We start from the raw sequence: 20386 nt of genomic DNA, 5'->3' as shown, positions 1-20386 counted from the left end.
TAATGGTGTATTTTAAATGAAGCCAAACAAAAATGTGAAGCCCCTTGGGCTACTGCAATACGCTGTACATGGGGCTACCTTTGAAGGTGACCCAGAAACTACAACTAATCCAGAATGAGGCAGCTAGACTGGTGACTGGGAGTAGCCACTGAGACCATATAACACCGGTACTGAAAGACCTACATCAGCTCCCAGTATGTTTCTGAGCACAATTCAAAGTGTTGGTGCTGACTTTTAAAGCCCTAAACAGCCTCGGCCCAGTATACTTGAAGGAATGTCTCCACCCCCATCGCTCAGCCCAGACACAGAGGTCCAGCGCCAAGGGCCTTCTGGCAGTTCCCTCACTGTGAGAAGTGAGGTTACAGGGAACCAGGCAGAGGGACTTCTCAGTAGTGGCACCCACCCTGTGGAATGCCCTCCCATCAGATGTCAAGAAAATAACTATCTGACTTTTAGAAGACATCTGAAGACAGCCCTGTTTAGGGAAGCTTTTAATGTTTGATGTTTTATTCTGTTTTTAATCTGTTGGGAGCCACTCAGAGTGGCTGGGGAAACCCAGCCAGATGGGTGGGGTATAAATAATATATCATCATCAGAATAAGGTCTGATGATGATCTGATGAAGAATTATATCTGCACACATTCCAGGTGCCCTTTGTGACTGTCTGAAATTTGCTAATCAATAGGAACAAAGAAAGTTGCCTTATAGTCAGACTATTAATAGTGGGATAGGAGAGCTGAAGACAATGCCAATATATTCCGCACCTGGCAACCAAAGCACCCCTTTGGTTTCAGATAGTATATGGGTTGTTGTTGTTTAATCGTTTAGTCATGTCCGACTCTTCGTGACCCCATGGACCAGAGCACGCCAGGCACTCCTGTCTTCCATTGGCTCCTGCAGTTTGGTGAAACTCATGTTGACGAGTCTAAAAAGCCCGGGACACAAATTTCTATGGCCCTCTGGCAGCTATTGTGGCTCATTTACCAGAAACAATGTATTTAACATTAACTCTGGAAGTGTATACTCGATTCTGACCAAACCTTCTAGGGAAAATATACATCATAAGATTCTGTATGGTTCAATTCCAAGGGAAGTGGAATTCAGGTAGCAACCTCCCAACATCTCGTATGTTCTCATTCCTCAGGAAACTATTCAAGAAGGTGACTATTTCAGACATTTTTATTGTCTATTTTAATAATATTTCTGGTTAAGTATCCTACAGATTGTAACTGAAGGATGTAGCTTTCAGGCTACTGAATATTGTAATCATTCTTCAAAAGCAACTAATAATATAGACTGCGCTACATATAAGAAAAAGAGCGTAGTTCAAGGATGAACAATCATATTGGAATATAAATCTTGTTAAGTACTAGAGCCTTCAGGAACCAGACTTTCATTTCATTACAATCTGCCATAACTTAAAATGAGGCTATACCAGCGCTTTTCTTCTTCTTCAGAAGTCTAAAAACAGCATATCCCTTCAGTGCTGGGTTAGTTACAGTGGTGAAAGTTAGCAAATGATTGGTATAAGAACTCAAGAGTGGCTTATAAGAGCCATGTGGTCTGAGCTTCAGCAACCAGTTCAGACCTCCTCATGCATTGCAGTCCTCGGGTAGACTTGAAGGTGAACAAAGGCTTGATTTACTTACAGATGGGTAGCCGTGTTGGTCTGCCATAGTCAAAATAAAAAAATTCCTTCCTGTAGCACCTTAAAGACCAACTAAGTTAGTTCTTGGTATGAGCTTTCGTGTGCATGCACACTTCTTCAGATTTACTTAGTTCCTCTCAAGGTGAGGTGAGCCTGGCAGTACAGCTTACTCCATGGTCTTAACCCCTTCATGTATTAATTAGACTTGAGCATGTTGGTTATATGAGGCAGGCTATGCCATAGTTGTGAGCAGCAATCTGACCCACTGGAGAAAGTATATTGTTTGATCCCCACCCCACCCTCATGCCTGCATCACTGCTAGGAGTTGTCTACGACCAGTAAACACCAGTATCAGAATGGCTCCACCAATACACTCTTTCATATTCTCTCTCTCTCTCTCTCTCTCTCTCTCTCTCTCCTGCCCTATGTAAGTGTGATACATAGATGGATTAGGGAGTCAAAGGAACAGGTGAAGCTCCCTCCTACCCCCATAGACCACCCCAGAGGGCTAAAGGAAGCCACATTTCAATGCTGTTGAGCCTTTCTCCTCTCCTGCAACCAACCTTTGTGAGGTTCCAAGAGAAAAAAGAGGCAAACACAGAATCATAGATACCGTAATCCATCAATAAACAAGTTAATCCACCCAGGACTGCAAGTGGGTCAGGGAGGGGATGCTTGTTGGTAATGCATTTTTTTTTAATGCTACTTTTGAAAAATGACATGACACACAGCTTTGCTCTATTTTGCTGGTAGCTCAATATCACTGGAGGGCTTTCTCCCCCCCTCCCAACCAGGGGGTGTCACAGCTGTCTTTTTCCTTGATGAATGACATGAACTTAGAGAGAGGGGAAAAGAGACTGTGCTGCAAGAACAAGCTCTTCCCTGTACAGATAGAGCGTACAATGTTTCATTTTGTTTATAATCGGATCAGCTGCAGCACGTGTGGGATTTTACAGTTCTTAAATTTCTTCTGTTCACAGATGCAGCAGCAACAACAAAGCTTTAGGCCAGCCTTCCCCAACCTGGTGCCTTCCAGATGTTTAGGACTACAGTTCCCATGAGCCTCAGCAGACACAATCAGTGGTCAGGCTGGTGGGAGTTGTAGTCTAAAACATCTGGGGGGGGGCACCAGCTTGGGAAAGAAGTTCTAGGAAGTGAAACCTAACACCACGTACAACAAGGGTACAGAACCTGTCACTCCAGGTGTTCTTGGACTTTTATTAGGGTACATTTGCATGTGGTGAATATTGCATTACTTTCCCGGATTATAATGCTAGCATGTCTGCCACGTTTTTTAACATTACTTTCACAGGACCTGTTGCAGTGGCTCTTTCACTGGTGCCGTTCAAAACAGTGAGTGTGGCACAGCACCACAATGAACATCACTGGACAACGTCACTAATCCCCCACGCTTTCTGCATGTGCGAGCTTCTGTTTCCTCACAAATCATCCACAAAAATGGCAGGAAAGAACTGTATGCCAACATAGCTCCCTAAATTTTGTCACTTTCATGATTTTCTGAGTTGGTAGGGTTGCAAATGTATTATTTCTAGAACCAATTAACATGGAAACGAGCCCTAAACTTGCACTAGATTTTCAAAAGTGGCTTTTGCACCATGTGAGAGCTCAAATATAATACAGAAAATAACAGTGAAACACTGGGGAAATGAAATAAACTGCCATGTGAATTGAGCCTTAGTCCTAACCAAAAAGGCTAATGGTGAGGGAAGACAGGATTTGGGAGACCAGCAAAAACATCTTGAAGGTACCACAAATGGTACAAAAAGAATAATGAAAAAAAGCAGTGAATGAAATCTGTTCTAGAGAACTATTAAAGGGAAGGAGGAACCAATGGGAGTTGCTACCTCTAGAGATCTGCATACGGGAGTAACTGGCATGCTGAATAGGGCAGCAATCAGCACCCAGCATCCATGGACAGCTCCCAGGGTCTCAGCAGGGTTCATTATTAATGCATGCCCTGGGCTCTCCTTACATTTTCTTCCAGCAGAGGGATCCACATCCTAAACCCTCTTCCCTACCTTTGGAATACAGGCGCCCAAATTGTGGAGGGTGCTTTTTTGGGGGGTGTGTGTGTGGTCCCTTCAACCCCCCCAATCATTGTTTGATTGCTCCCATAGATCCCCACTGCGGTTTATTTATTTTAAAACATTTATGAACCGCCTAAAGTGTTTTAAATATCTAAGCGGTATACAAAGTAAAAGCAACAAACAATGCATTTAAAACTAAACACAGCATAAAACTAGCAGCGTATAAAAAAGCAAGGATTCAGGGAATTCATAGGGGGTTTTAAAAATGGTACTGTGTTGTGCGACAGTGTGTACAAATATATCTTTACAAGAGGTCTCGCAGGGCTCCATGGGGCTCCTTCCGGGCGTTCAGGGGGGAGACCAAAGGACAAGGACTGCAAGGGGGCGACGCCTCCACACTGAGGGAACCGGCCCCGGCCTGATCCTCTAAGAAAAGAGAGGGGGGCTGTAGCACGGAGAACCACCAGCGAACTCCACGTCGTGCGCCTGTGCGCGTTCGCCGCTTGGCCGTCGGAGCACCCCGACCCCCCCCCCCCCAGTCTCTGCGCCTCTGTCCTCCGTCAGTTCCCAAGAGCTTGTGGCGCTGCTGCTGCTTCCCAGCGGCGAGGTGGGACGGACAGAGCAGATGGACGGCACGGTGTCCGTCCTCCTGCCTGGACGGCGCGGTGCCGCCCCTTGCCCGCCCCTTCCGCCATCTCCGCTCGCTCGCTGCGCGCACAGCGACACGAGGCGCTGGCCAGAGGCAGATCCCCGCGCGCGGAGCTGGCGCCGCTCCGTCGGAAAGTCGAAAGCGAAGCACCTGGAGCCGGATTCTCGCGGGCTGGGATTGTCCTGGCTGTCCTTGCGGCAACAGCGCCAAGATGACCAGGGCGTCCCTTCTGTAGGTGAGTGTGTCTCCCCCTCAAATCTTCTCATCTTATCTTATCCTGCTGATGTGTGACTGGGTTACTTACCCCACTATGCCATTTTGTCCCCAATAAGTGCAACCTAAATGCAACCTAAAAATACTTTCTGAACGCTTCCAGAGTTTGGAATTGCTTGCATGTTTGCTGTGGGCTCCCTCTCTTTGGTGGGGAAGGGAAAGAAGCGGGTTATGAAATAGGATCGCAACCTAATCCATTGCATTGAGTCCCACTGATTTCAGTGGGTAGGAATTGTAGCCTTACTTTGAATTAGCTGCAGGCAGAGCTCCATCCGTAGTAAGTTTGTAATTACCACGTTGCAGTTTTGTGATGGGGGTTAAATTTTCAGAAGAATAGAACAGCCAATTTAGAGAATGTGCTTTTTTAAAAATATAAAAACAACATGAAGCAGTCGTCACGTTTCTTTTGAAAAGGGTGTAAGAAGGAATCCTTCTTCCAGAAATGTTCAATTGCTTTTTAAAAGATAAATGGAGGTAGAAATTAGCGGCATGACAGTAGATCTAAAGAATATGCCAAAGATATAAAATTATAAAATCTGACTATGAAGGTACATTAATTGCCTTTAAAAAAGATTTTTGGTACCTTGAAAGAGGGGGAAAGTGGTGTCAATGTTCCTAGAGATCTTTAAATTTAAAAAATACTGTTAATGTATGTAGACATTATAAGCATTATACTACAATTAGAATTATTGCAGTTTTGTTGTAGCTTTATCATAAGAATTCTGGCAAAGTTTGAAATCTGCAGCAGGAGTTTTGTCACTGATGTTGGTGACTTACACAGCACCCAAAAGCTAACATTCACAACATCGTTACATTACTTTCAAATACTCCAGGGGAGAGAAACCTAACCTTAATGAATAGATACATTTACTTTTTTTAAAAAAAGAAAGAAGATACAATGTAGTTTTGTTACTCAAATGCAACATAATTTAAATGGAGTTCTGAAACTGGTGAAACATTCATTTTATGTTTTTATGTTTTTTTCTGCTAGAGTAGTTATTGTGGCTTTGATGGAAACAGTTGCTCATGTTGGCCAGGCATGTAGAACCCTTTCTAATATTTAAAAGTTATCTCTTACAACAAAAGTGTATGCATGCCTACTGAGAAGTAAGCCCCACTGACTTCAGGGAGATCACTTCAGTGTGCATACCTTGATTGCCACCTTGAGAAGCCTTCAAGCTTTTGTTTATTTTTGGATGCTGCAGCATGTGTCTTCCAGTTCTTCCTTTTTATTCCAATGTACATAAAGTGTCCTTGTTGATAATAAATAGCAGCCGCTTGTGCTCTACAGTTCTATGATTCTAACCCTCACTGGTTGAGAATATAGCAACTGGACTACTCACAAAGGCTGGCTGCTCAGGACACATCTTGCCAGTCTTGTCATCAGCACCCCCTGGCTTCCTGTCTGTTCCTTGGCACAATTTGAAGTGCTGATTTTAACCATTAAGTGTCCATATAGCTCAGGAACTGGGTACAGTGGTACCTCGGGTTACATACGCTTCAGGTTACATATGCTTCCAGTTACATACGCTTCAGGTTACACACTCTGCTAACCCAAAAATAGTGCTTCAGGTTAAGAACTTTGCTTCAGGATGAGAACAGAAATCGGGCTCCGGTGGCGCAGCGGCAGCAGGAGGCCCCATTAGCTAAAGTGGTGCTTCAGGTTAGGAAAGTTTCAGGTTAAGAATGGACCTCTGGAACAAATTAAGTACTTAACCTGAGGTACCACTGTGATTATGCACCCAGATAATATGCTTATCAGCTGAGATCAGCAGCAGAGGGTGGTCTTTGATTCAACACAACCCGCCACCCAAGATTAAGTGAAAGGTGACTAGAGACAGGGACTTTTCTGTGGTGACAACACACAACTTTGAAATGCTTTTCCCAACCCTGCTTGTTTGTTATCTACCTTAGTGATGAGTTGCCACAGCAGCGTTGAGAACAGATTGTGTCCCTTCCAACAATTATTTGCATTGGTGGTGGTATTCTTTTCATAAACTTGTGTCTCACTCTCCTTTCAAAAAACTCGGGGTAGCATACACAAGGTTATCCCATGCTATACTCTAGACCAGTGGTTCTCAACCTGTGGGTCCCCAGATGTTGTTGGACTACAACTCTCATCATCCCTGAGCTCTGGCCTTGCTAGCTAGAGGTGGTGGGAGTTGTAGTTCAACAACATCTGGGGACCCACAGGTTGAGAAAGGCTGCTCTAGACGGTGCTGTGAGGTAGTCTAGTCTCAAAGACAGTGACAGATCTGAGTGCCAGCTTCCTTAGGTGACAGGCACAATCACCAGCTTGCAAACCAGATGCAGCCTACCAAGACCTTCCCATTCTGTTACCAAGCCTCTTCTAACATCCTAGACCCCCTGCCTCACCCCATAGTCCTTCTTCTCAGCTGTTTCTCATGGATCAGCTGAACAGTGTGTGTGTGTGTGTGTGAGTGAGAGAGAGAGAGAGAGAGAGAGAGAGAGAGATTGCAAGGAAGTGTGGTTCCATACCCATGCACTGTGGGCTGTGATTGGCTGGATTGGTCTTGCCCTGCTTTCCACCCACTGTGGATGTATGGGTGTGTGTGAATGGATCTTTATGAATGAGCAGTGTAGGGGATGTATGTGAATGGAAATTTTATGTAGTAGGGTAGGAGAAATGGAAAAAAACCCAACACAAATCTGGCAACCAATGTGCTCCTTTGGTTTCAGATAGTATATCAGTAATAAATTATTATTATTATTATTATTATTATTATTATTATTATTATTATTATTATTATTATTACCCCGCCCTCTCCAGCCAAGGCCGGGCTCAGGGCAGCTAACAAGCAATAATAAAAACAAGTTGAATGAATACAACTTAAAAACAAGATTAAAATACAACAATTAAAATATTGAAACATTAAAATATTAAAATGCAGCCTCATCACAGGAGGAGAAAGGAAAAAGAAAAAAGAAAGAGTGGGAGGGAATCAAATTGGCTCCAAGCCAAAGGCCAGGCGGAACAACTCTGTCTTACAGGCCCTGCGGAAAGAAATCAGATCCTGCAGGGCCCTGGTCTCATGCGGCAGAGCGTTCCCCCAGGCCGGAGCCAGTGTTGAAAAGGCCCTGGCTCTGGTTGAAGCTAATTTAACTTGCTTAGGGCCCGGGACCACTAGGGTGTTGCTATTTATGGACCTTGAGGCTCTCCGTGGGGCATACCGGGAGAGGCGGTCCCATAGGTATGAGGGTCCTAGGCCGTGAAGGGCTTTCTAGATGAATCTAGAAAGCCCGGACACAAATTTTCACGGCCCTCTAGCAGCGATGGTGACTCATTTACCAGATGTAATATATTTAGAGTTAACTCTGGAAATATATACTTGATTCTGACCAAACTAAACCACCTTGAGCAAAATATACACCAGTAGGCTTAGTTTGTGCTGCGTTGATCATGCACGGTTCCTGACTATAGGGAGGAGGTGAATACACGTACAAGCCCCTTTCAGAGTGACCGGGTCATCAAGGTCCTGCACCTTCAACCTGCTTAGAACTTTAAAAAAAAATATCAAGACAAGTAGGGATACAAAGTAACAATTTACACATTGATATATGATCCATATAAATAAAATACCAGGAAGAACCATGTACATAAATAATATATGGAAAAAACAGCCATTTGTGATTTTGCAATAGACTAAATTAATAATAATAATAATTTATACCCTGCCCATCTGGCTGGGTTTCCCCAGCCACTCTGGGCGGCTTCCAACAAAAGACTAAAAATACATTAAAACATCAGTTATTAAAAACTTCCCTAAAGTAAAATAACTGCAAACATCATGCAGTAGCATGCTGGCTATATAAAGAATGTGATCTAAAGCAGATGTCCCCAGTCTTTTTGTGCCCAGGGACACATTGGTATAATGAAGAGACTCTTGTAGGCAACACAGAATACCCATTTTATAGCAGAAAAACTGGCGATGCTCAGAACTCAGAACTCCCCACAAACCAGAAAAAACACCTGCAACTCTCTCCACCAGAAAAAGCACAGGAAAAAAAATCAGGTAACACTCCTTCCACTAACAGACAAATCTTTCCAACCAACTCCTCCCTGCCCAAAACCACCAAAATATCAATTTAAAAATAAATTCAAATATTTGGGAAGGACAGGGGGACCTTGGCTGGGTCCCAAATCAGGTATTAATGGGCACTGTAGTGCCCAGATGTGCCACTCTGGGGACCATAGAACTAAATAATGGTTAGATTACTACCATCAGTAAAGCAACTAATTCTATATGTCTCTACTTCAAGCTATCTCCAAATAATATGCAGTCAATCCATCAGATCCATCTCAGGACAGAATAGGGGTGCACTATACCATGTATTCTATCATGGTATGGATATGATGCGTGATTCTGATATTGAGTAAGAAAGCTCAATTTCTCATTAAATGCATCCTTGTTGCCTCCTTTTTCAAACTCTTTTCTTTAAGCTCCTTTCTTAAACCCCACTCCTTAAAGATTTTTTTCCCTACAAACCTTGGGAATTCTCCCCAAGCCCTCTTGTGTGGGGATGATGCCATTTCGCCTACTGGCGTTTGGAAAATGAGGTTGCTGTTGATATCGATGTAAAGATGTGAAGCTGTCGTAACACAAACCATGAGGGCTTAAAATATTCCAATCAACAAGGTTGTAAATGAAAATGCATCATTGCTGTGTTGCCTGATCAGCTGGTGTGTGTTAGCGGATAGACAGAATGTCGGCTTTTGAGACTTTCACCGGGGAGGTTTCCGCTCAAATTGTACCTCACCCATGAAAACACACTGGCAGGCCTTGGGCAAGTTATGTCTCTCAACAACAGCTCCTCATCTTCTCCTTTAGGCTGTCAAACATCTGTTTTGGAGACACATTTATGACACAGTTTAGCCAAGCCTTCATCTGGCTTCTAGCATATATCAGTATGAGTCAATATTACAATATACAATATACAAACATACACAAGGTTTCCTTAAAATTACTCTTTGATTGAGAACAAAAGATTTTATTAATGGATGCAAGCTGAACGTGAGGCTGCTTTGCTTTTTTTTGGCCGTATTTTTCGCTCTATAACACGCACCCGACCATAACACGCACATAGTTTTTAGAGGAGGAAAATCCGTAGGCATGCCACCTGTAGGCATTCCCTCCATAACACACACAGACATTTCCCCTTACTTTTTAGGAGGAAAAAAGTGAGTGTTATGGTGCAAAAAATACGGTAATTGCTTCATTAGGGTTTGCAGTGTGAAGCTAAAACCTATTGCCCAAAATGCTAATCCACCTTACAAATACCTCTCCATTTTCTTTTCCATCAGCTACAGTCAGATGTTAACATAAACAGTGTAGGCGTTTGAAAGCAATATAATCTTCCTAAGTGGAAAATGCCAACACAGTGGCTGTATTTGCATGACACAGTAAACCACAAACCATGGCTTACAGTAGACAAGCAATTCACACCCACTTCGCTCCTTGCTGGGTCAAGCCAGCATCCTGTTTTCACAGTGGCAGACTGGATGCCTATGGGAAATAGTCTTCATTGCAAAAAATGGAAAAAAGATGGCCCACTGACTGCAAAATTAAGGCATCCCACTACCTAGGAGTAAGCTCCATTGACCTCTATTGAACTTGCTTCTGAGTAGGCATGCATTAGCAAGGAAATAGGAGGAAAACCATGTTAAGAATTGCAATGGATGGACAGTGATAGAGATGCATCCCTAATAAATAGACCACAACGGATTCTACCAGTCTCTGCTTTCCCTGGCTGGACCAAAAGAGTGCATGATTTGCTTTGTATTGTTTGGATGGTTTTCTGAAATGTCATAGGATTATTATCTCTCTAGGACCCAGCTTCTAGGTAATGTTGCATACAACAGAGCACTGGAGTGTGCTTAAAGGTAAAAGGTAAAGGTACCCCTGCCCGTACGGGCCAGTCTGGACAGACTCTAGGGTTGTGCGCCCATCTCACTTAAGAGGCCGGGGGCCAGCGCTGTCCGGAGACACTTCCGGGTCACGTGGCCAGCGTGACGAAGCTGCATCTGGTGAGCCAGCGCAGCACACGGAAATGCTGTTTAAAACCAGAGTGTGCTTAAAACCTGATAAAAAAATAAAACAAAAACCCTTTATTTTATTCATTTTTTGTTACTATACCACACTTCATCCAAGGATCACAGGGCGGTTTACAGTAGAAAAGCACAAAAATATGTAACATAGTAACAAACAAAAACAATACCCCTCACCCCAGTTTAAAAAGCCATAGATTATTTAATTAGCTAGAGGACTGGGAGAAGGGGAATGTTTTTTCCCAGGTGCCAAAGATATGTAATGAAGGTGCCAGGTGAGCCTTACTGGGGGAGAGCATTCTGCAAATGAGGAGTCACCACAGAAAATGCCCATTCTTCTGTTGCCGCCCTCTGGATCTCTCGTGGAGGAGGCACATGGAGGGCCTCAGGTGATGATTGCAGGGTCCAGGTCTGTTCATTTTAAGTAGTAATATTGTAAGTAGTAGTAAAACATAGTGCCTGGTGCTCTAGTAATATATGCAAGCTTTTGAAGGCTTAGGAAGTAATCAAATCCCATGACCCCTCACACTGACCAGAGTTTTGAATAAGTGGATCTCCAGTGTAGATGTGGCTCTGTTGGCACAAGTCCTCCATCCCAGCTAAGCCAGGGCTCAGGCAGCTGAGGCAAAGGTGGCCGAGCCAAGGCCAGCATAAGTCCCCAAAATGTGGTGTGCCAGAGGAGTGGTGACACCAGGATGGGACAGAGGGAAATTTACCTCTATTCCAAACTCCATTCAGCGATAGCTTGTAACCCAAGGGAAGTTACAATGACCAAAATGGTGGTGTAAGTCAGATTCTGTTGCAAAGCCTTGTTTTCCCTCTGCCACTCCTGAACAGAGTTTGGAATAGGGATAAATTACATAATTTAGCCCAGCATAAATTGCAGCAGCGTCCTGTAGTTTAGATTGCTGTGTTAACTACACATTATATACACCTGTAACAAAGGTTTGATGGTTCCTTCTGTATGCGAAGGAGCCATCAAGCCTTTGTGTGAATGGGTTCCATCCTTGCCTCAGGATTCAAAAAGCCCACACACACACTTCCATTCTATGCTATGTTGAACTGCAGGCAGAAGCATCCATTTAAGTCCAATAACTTCATATTTCTTCAGAGGGAAGCATGAATATTTTTGTTCTCTGGAAATAGCACAGTAACTGTTGCCGAGGACAGACATTCCTTTCCAAAGGACCATCCAGTATTTTGAATTCATCAAACATTCAGCAAGCTCTAGCCTAGATCCTTGTGGTCAAGCGTGCAGGTCACAAGGGATACCATTCTATCCCAGAGGAGATGCTTAAGGATGGCAAGCGCTCTCTGGACATAACAAGGAATTATGCAAGCTGGGCCTCCATCTAAACAGAACTGCTCCGTCTTCTCCCCCCCCCCCATTTATGTCTCAGCTGTCTTCCTGTGCTGTGCTTTTGATAGGCAAGATCTCAAATGCTGTTGGAAATTAGAAGTTGGCTGAGTGGCATGCCAGGAGCAAACTTGTCAGCCAAATGAAGGCAGGAAAACTACAGCTAATAACTGAAAGCGGACATGACCCCTGGCTTGCTCTCATCAATTGGTTATCTTCAAAGAGTGAATCCGGCAGCTGGACCTGAAAGTCCCGTAGCATTAGCCTCCTGGGCTTATCTCCCATCTCTTCAAATAAATGCTCTTAGTTTTGCTACAGCAGAGATATCCCACATGCCGCCGCCCTCCAGAGGTTATTGGACTACAACTCCCATCTCCCCTGGCTATTAGCGATGCTGGCTGGGGCTGATAGGAGTTGTAGTCCACTGCATCTAGACTGCTCCATGTTGGCTACCCCTGTGCTAGACACTCCAAGCCCTATCTGTGATCTTAATTGACTGGTAAGTAGATAATTCAGATAGGGGTCTGTAATTCTGCTGAACTGGCTGAATGGGACTCCGCCCCCTGCCCATTCGCTGATGCCACTGAGTGATGCCGGGTGATAGGCAGGTGGGTGTGGTTTGCTGGAAATTGGCCTCATGGGCCAAACTGGACCCCCTAGCAGACCAAGACTGGCACACAGGCTGGAGATTCCTCACCCCGATTAAGATGTTGCTCCCAACATCCTTACATTAGCTATGCTAGTCGGGGCTGATGGGCCCCCAGTCCATCAGGGCTACAGATTTCCCAAGCCTGCTGTAGAGCTGTGGCAGACTTTGGGCTCTCAAATTTCAGCAGCACCTTGTGCGATGCTTAAATTCGGTGGCCTCCACCTCTTGCACTCCGCTCTACAACATTGTTGTGGTGCCCTCTGTGGATCTGGGGCCTAGGGAAGCCGAACCGGTCATGGTACCCTAAAACCGCCTCTATGTAGAGGAAATGGAGGCAGTGCTCCAAACACCCCATAATCACCTGCTTTTTAATTTATTTTTTGGAGAACTGTGGATTTTTAGAATCAAAAATAAAACCTACGTGAAAATAAGACGGCATGGACCTGTTTTTGCATGAAAGAGAAGCTGAAATGGGATGGAAGTAGGCTGTTTTGTTCATCTCTATTCAACAACACTATTCACAAAAGCTGTTACTTCCTTGAAAAATCTTGCTCTGATATTCTGGTGCTTTTCCTTTTCCTTTTAACACTTTTGGTTGCTTGGAGCGGATATGAACTTAACCATGTTCATGAGGTAATTTTTTTAAAAAAATTAAATGGTCTCAGGAAGTGACCACACATCATAACATGCTGCGCCTTTCTGGGGAATTGTGTGTGTGGGGGGGGGGGGGTGAATGCCTCCCCCCCAGTGATGAAGCATTTAAGAATTGTTCTGAATAAAATAAACTTGTAGAAAGCTGACAGGAGCTGAAGAACACCAGGACAACTTCTCCCTCAGGGTAATTATTTCATAGCTCAGAGTGGGGACAGGGCCTAGGTTGCCAGCGAGCACACAGAAAATTATGGCAGCTGATCAGATGGACTAGGGATGCACACACATCATACATTTAAAGCGAACTTCTCCCCAGAGAATCCTGGGAACTCTAGTTTATTAAGAGAAGTGGTTACTGTTAGGCAACAAAGGTGTTCAAGGAGTATTGATGAGGGTTTAGGGAGAGAAGGTAAATAAATGCTTCGTATTGTGTTTCCACTGGTCATCATATCTGCCCCCTCCCCCTTGGGAATTTGCTATTCCATGCATGTTTTCTTCAGAGTAAGCCCCATTAAACTGAACACAGCTTACTTCTGACTAAAAACGCATAGGATTAGCTCCTTGTCAAATAGACAATGTTCTTCGGCTAGCTAATAAGGCAAAAATGTAAAAGTTGCTAGAACAGGGACTTCTTACACCTGAGGGTGAAATTGTTGGTCTTCTGATGAAAAAGGCAATTGTCAGTAAAATCAAGTCCTTATCTGGAGGACTGCAAGTTAATCAAGGTCACACTAGCGTTTTTTTGTTTTTTTATTTGAAGAAAGAAGCTATTGAGGTAGAGCTATAGTTGTTGGTCAAGCAGCTTCCGTGGCTCCAAAAGGGAATTAGACAAATTTATGAAGCATATATCTATTGGAAGGCATTATCTAGGATAGGGAAATTAAAGCTTCATGTACAGAGGCAGCATATGCCTGCAAAACAGACGTTGTGGACAAATGAGAGGTCTGTTGCCTAACTAACCAAGTGGGGGATGTTGGACTAGGTCAGGGAAGGAATCTGACACTCCAGGTGCTATTGGACTATTCTGTGTTATATTTTATTGCTTATCATATGAAAAGATGGTGTTTCAGGTTTTTGGGGTTTTTTTTAAGTTGCCCTGAGGATATTTCATTAAGGGACAGCACAGAATCAGCCTGGAGTCTCCCAACTGCAGACTGCAGGAGTGTCAGGGCGGTTAGAGTCCAGGGGTCAGCAAACTTTTTCAGCAGGGGGCTGGTCTACTGTCCCTCAGACCCTGTGGGGGGCCAGACTATCTTTTTTGGGGGGGAAGAACAAATTCATTTGCCCCACAAATAACCCAGAGGTGGATTTTAAATAAAAGCACACATTCTACTCATGTAAAAACACGCTGATTCCCGGACCGTCCACGGGCCGGATTTAGAAGGTGATTGGGCTGGATCCAGCCCCTGGGCCTTAGTTTGCCTACCCATGGGTTAGACAAAACAGCAGCCATTCTCACTACTATTGGTGGAGAAAGGAAGAAAGAGAGAGAGAGAGAGAGAGAGAGAGAGAGAGAGAGAGAGAGAGAGAGAGAGAGAGAAGCCTACTAGAGGGAAAGCTGTGACTCCAGTAGAAAACTTTTTTCAAGCCTAATTGCAGTGAGGGGAGAGAGCAAGGAGGGGATATTGCATTTCAGGTGGGAAGGGCCACATATGGCCCACATTCCAGCTGTTTCCCACCCCTGCTTTAAAGTTCAACTTAAATAAAAGGGAATTGCTTCTGTTTAGGACCGAAGTGTAAAACACAAACCTGCAAAATTGGATTAAGCTAATCCCCTCTGAACTCTGTCAGGATTAAGCAATGTTACTATCTGCAATTTCCCCAGTGATCCCTTTTTTCTTTTCTTTTTTAAAGTCACCCTTGGTAACCTCATGTAACCTGTTAAGACTCTCTGTGTTCTTCACAGTGCTCTGCGAGTAAGGCTTTTGCTTCGTTTGCTTTTAGGAAAGAAAAAGATTTTATTTTTGGAGCCAGCTCCAATGATGTACACCTCGAGCTGGGGTTTCAAAGCCCTTTCCCTAATGATATTATGCAGGTAAGAGACGGCGTTTGTTGCATTCTTCCTTTGTGCATGCAGAATCATTTGGGGTGGGAGCAAAAGGTTATTGGGGCATTTCAAGACAATGAAACTTGGGAGGTGGAGAGCTTGCAAGGAGCTGCCTATCTCTACAGCTTCTTTGATCAGGCCCGCCCCCTCAGATTCTCTTGGTCCTCCTTTGACCCCATTACCCACCTGCCCCTCCCATCAAGATCCTCATTTTCACCCACTACAGGAAGATGTGGAGGATGGGAAGCAGAGGAAGAGAAGTCGTGTCAGGATCCTCCCTTGGGGCTTTCCAAGAGAGAGAGGGGAGATGCTTCCCCAGGTTTCTACCTTGCAACTGTATTATTCACTAATAGAATAGGGAGGGAAAGGTGGTCAGGAAATCCCATTACAATCAGACCTCGGGTTACAGACACTTCTGCGTTTTTTTCGGGTTATGGACCTGCCGAAACCCGGAAGTACCAGAACAGGTTACTTCCGCGTTTTGGCGGCTGTGCATGTGCAGAAGCGCTAAATCGCGCTTTGCGCATGTGCAGAAGTGCCGAATCGCAACCTGCACGTGCGCAGATGCGCCACTGTGGGTTGCGAACATGCATCCTGCATGGATTACGTTCGCAGCCCAAGCGTCTACTGTATTTTCACTAGTCGAACTAATAAGCGATTCCCTGTTTTGCACAGCTGATGTCTCCATTAACAGAGGAACAGTAGTTTTTGTGTCTACCCATCATGGACTGTGCCAATGCCAGTTATTAGTCATGGTGGCTATACGCTGCTCTGGTTCGCCAGAATTAGTCATGCTGGCCACATGACCCGGAAGCTGTACGCTGGCTCCCTTGACCAATAAAGCGAGATGAGCGCCACAACCCCAGAGTCGGCCATGACTGGACCTAATGGTCAGGGGTTCCTTTACTTTTACTAGTTGTTGGGAAAGATTGAGGGCACAAGGAGAAGGGGATGACAGGATGAGATGGTTGGACAGTGTTCTTGAAGCTACTAAAATGAGTCTGACCAAACTGCGGGAGGCAGTGGAAGACAGGAGTGCCTGGCGTGCTCTGGTCCTTGGGGTCACGAAGAGTCGGACACGACTAAACGACTAAACAACAACAACCAGTTGTTAGGGAGGGACTATGTTAATAATAATAATAATAATAAATTTTATTTATATCCCAACACTAAAATAGTGCAACATTCTAAAAACATTATAAAAATTAATTAAAACCAACATTGATGGCAACCATATACTAAAGTTCTGTAAAGATTGCCAAAGGAGGGAGTCAGGGTGCGCCCTGACTAAAGGCCTGGTGGAACAGCTCTGCAGGGCCCTTGTCTCTTGTGACAGAGCGTTCCACCAGGTTGGAGCCGCAGCCGAAAAAGCCCTGGCTCTAGTTGAGGCCAGCCTAACCTCTCCGTGGCCTGGGATCTTCAAGATGTTTTTATTTGCAGACCGTAAGTTCCTCTGTGGGGCATACCAGGAGAGGTGGTCCCGTAGGTACGAGGGTCCTAGGCCGTATGGGGCTTTGAAGGTTAAAACCAGCACCTTAAACCTGATCCTGTACTCCACCGGGAGCCAGTGCAGCTGGTATAGAACCGGATGAATGTGATCTCGCAGCGAAGACCCCGTAAGGAGTCTCTCCGCGGCATTCTGCACCCGCTGGAGTTTCTGGGTCTGTCTCAAGGGCGGCCCCACATAGAGCGAGTTACAATAATCCAGTCTGGAGGTGACCGTCGCGTGGATTACAGTGGCTAGGTCAGGGCGAGAGAGGTAAGGAGCCAACTGCTTAGCTTGCAAGAGATGAAAAAATGCCGCCTTTGTTATAGCTGCAATCTGCGCCTCCATGGAGAGGGAGGTATCGAAGATTACACCCAAACTCTTAACGGACGGTGCTGGCACAAATTGCACCCCCGCAAGAGATGGGAGTTGCCTCCTCAATCCCATATTGTACCGTCCCAGCCAGAGGACCTCTGTCTTCGAAGGATTTAACTTCAACCGGCTCCCACGTAACCACCCAGCCACAGCTTCCAAGCATGTGATCAGTGTGTCTGGGGCCGAGTCAGGATGACCATCCATCAACAGATAGAGTTGGGTGTCATCAGCATACTGATGGCAGCCCAGCCCAAAACTCCGGACAAGCTGGGTGAGGGGGCGCATAAAGATGTTAAAAAGCATCGGGGAGAGTATCGCACCCTGAGGCACTCCACACACCAAGGAGTGGCGCGATGACAATTCCCCCCCAAGCGCCACCCTCTGTCCCCGACCAGAGAGAAACGAGAGCAGCCATTGAAGGACTGTGCCCTGGATCCCCACGTCGGCAAGGCGGTGGTCCAGGAGTTCGTGATCGATGTTAATTGTCACGTCCCGCTTGTGGGAGTCCCATAGACACCTGGTTGGTCACTGTGGGAAACAGACTAGGTGAAGCTTTGGTCTGGTTCAGTGGGCTCTTATTATGCCCAGTAGTGTTTGGTGGAGCAGCGAAGGTGGGGTTGCATTGCATACCTGGTTTCTGTATGGCAAGCATCACTACTGCTGTCATGGACTGGTTGGACACAGAGGAGTGGTGGGGAGAACCAGCAAGGGAAACGCCGGGGGGAAGACTCAGAGCCCAGGGAGTGGTGGTGGGACAACGATGAGTGGTCAGAGGGAGAAGAAAAGGTGTCAGAAGCTGAAGAAGTAACAGGGCTTAGTGAGCTGGGAAAGTCTGTGGCAGAGGGGAGTCCAGAATCAGAGGCTGGAGAGGAGGGAGGCCAAGAGACAGAGATGAGTTAGGCTGGTGAAGAGTCACAGGTGTCTCCTCTTCCTGCTGCGATAAGCTGCCCTCCCCCCATCTCCAGAAGATGGATGAAATGGGCAGAGCAGTGGCAGGCTTCATGCAGGCGCAGTCTCTGATTGCTTGGGGAAAGCCCTGAAGAGAAGAGGATATAGATGGCTATGGGGAGATGAGGACTTTCAGTCTTGGCAGCTGATCCACACTGGTTGCCTTTGGCATCATTCTGTTCCTGTCCTTTATAACTAAACTCTACGCATCTAATGTTAATGATTGCAGATTTCCTGTTCCCTGACTTCAGCTAAATGTGCCTTTGCTTGAATATACTATGCTAGTCGCTATAGAAACATGCAAAGAAAAGTGGTTCCTGCCTAAAGAATTTTAATACCTAATTTGGAAACAATCAAATCTGTTCAGTCATGCGTTCCATGGTAGGGCATGGTGCACACATGTTAAGTTTCTTTGCGAGTGAATGAAATGTTTGCAGAGCAGGATTGTGTTTCAAGGTATTGCTCCCCAGCCGTCCGCTTTCATAAACTATGCAGGATTTTATCACATTTGAATTTTTATCCTCAAATACCTGTCAACAATAATTGCATCTGATTTGTATGTTGTGATAGGCAACTGTGGAGGTGGGTTTTTCAGGGGCGCACTCAATAGACAGACCAGATCAAGTGGATTATGGGATTATGGGATGAAGTTTCATATTATTTGTGCACCAGGTTGCAAAGGTGATATCTTTATTGCATGAGAACCAATTGGATCCACTGGCCTGCCTAAGGTCAGTGCAAAGAGGACACAGAGGTATATTTGCACTTCCTGTATCATAATTTAGATTTTGATATTTATGTGATAATCATCAGTACACATACAGGTTCACATGCAGATGGGTTATTCCCCCAAATATACATATGGATACTATGTCATTGAAATAAACATCAGGGCTCTTAGAGGTAACTTTTGGATATCATTTGCTTTAACTAAATATAGTCAGAACAAACCGTAGATATCTGGGTTTGAACGTAATATAGCTGCTGGTTCTAAGTGCAAGTAGAATCTTTCGTTCTCTTCCTATTATACAGTAAGGCAGGGTTTCCCAAGCTTGGGTCTGCCATCATCCCTAGCTAGCAGGATCAGCGGTCAGGGATGATGGGAATTGTAGTCCAAAAACAGCTGGAGACCCAAGTTTGGGCAACTCTGAACTCAGGAGTGTATGAGGCCTAGTTTTGCCACAGCTCATACCTGATCACTATAGTAACTTGTCTGTATCAGGACAAAATTCATTGTTGTTCTGGAAATGGAAACTGTAGATCAGCTTGGTGCTCTTCTGACATTTTGGCATACAACTCTCTAATCATTGCTGGCCAGTGACCATGCTGGCTGGGGCTAATGGGAACTGTAGAGCAAAACATCTGGAGGACACCAGGTTGGGGTGCAGAGAACAGCTGTGGCATGCAAAAATATTTTCTGATGTATTTTATCACTTGGGGAAATTTGACTAAGCAGATTTCATGGTATATAAAAATAAACTTCATTTTATCAGATGGGAAAAAGCCTACCTACTATTATGTATCTTATGTAGACATTATGAGATGGAAAAGCAACACAACTTCTGTGTTAGAAATTTGGCACAGTGTTTCGTCTGTGACACTAGCCTGAGAATAAACTCCCTGTTCTTTTTCCTGGTTAGATTAACACAAGTTTCTCTGGCTGAAGAAAAGGGTGAAATTCTTCCTCCAACCATACAGAAAATAATGAAAGGATATAACAAGTATCTGCGACCATTTTTTGACAGTAAGTAGAAAAAAAAGTTTTGATGGGAATAGGCTCTTCTGAGAGTTAGACAACAACTAAAAAAATGAGAAATGAAACCGCAATTAAAGCCTTTTCAGTCCTGTATCTTTGGCAGCATCGTGTCTTTTTAAAAGGTTGTTCTATCTCCTGAGCTGCAGGGTTTAGAAGGAACCTGAAGGGTTAGCTCTGTCCCTGTGATACCGAACTATGATCTGCCATATCTAACAGAAGTGACAGACCGGCCTGTATAGTCAAGATTCTTGTTTATAATGGCCCAAAAGCAAAGTGCAGAAGGAATTGAGGAGCCTGTGGTGCAAAGAACACATTCGCTAACTAAGAAGATCCAGATATCAGAAGGAATCCAGCCATGTGCTAGAAGGGAAATGTGTTGTCTGCTATCGTCCGTACTATATATACTGTTTTGGTGTTAACTTATGACCTCTA

General features: G+C 44.8%; 1 protein-coding gene across 1 annotated transcript in view; it reads left to right on the top strand.

Moving 5' to 3' along the window:
* The first annotated feature begins 4425 nt into the window (after positions 1–4425).
* Positions 4426–20386, top strand: part of LOC310708126 (gamma-aminobutyric acid receptor subunit pi-like) — a 43562-nt gene continuing 27601 nt past the window's right edge. The window contains exons 1-3 of the mRNA XM_083505997.1: positions 4426–4580; positions 15287–15377; positions 19839–19942. Coding sequence (XP_083362123.1) covers positions 15322–15377; positions 19839–19942 — 160 coding nt within the window. The 5' untranslated portion in view covers positions 4426–4580; positions 15287–15321. The remainder of the gene's footprint in view (positions 4581–15286; positions 15378–19838; positions 19943–20386) is intronic.

Source organism: Podarcis liolepis (assembly GCF_965112155.1).
Source record: "Podarcis liolepis genome assembly, chromosome: 5".
Lineage (NCBI taxonomy): Eukaryota > Metazoa > Chordata > Lepidosauria > Squamata > Lacertidae > Podarcis > Podarcis liolepis.
The sequence above is the reverse complement of the archived record's forward strand: the minus strand, read 5'-3'. Positions and strand labels throughout refer to the sequence as shown.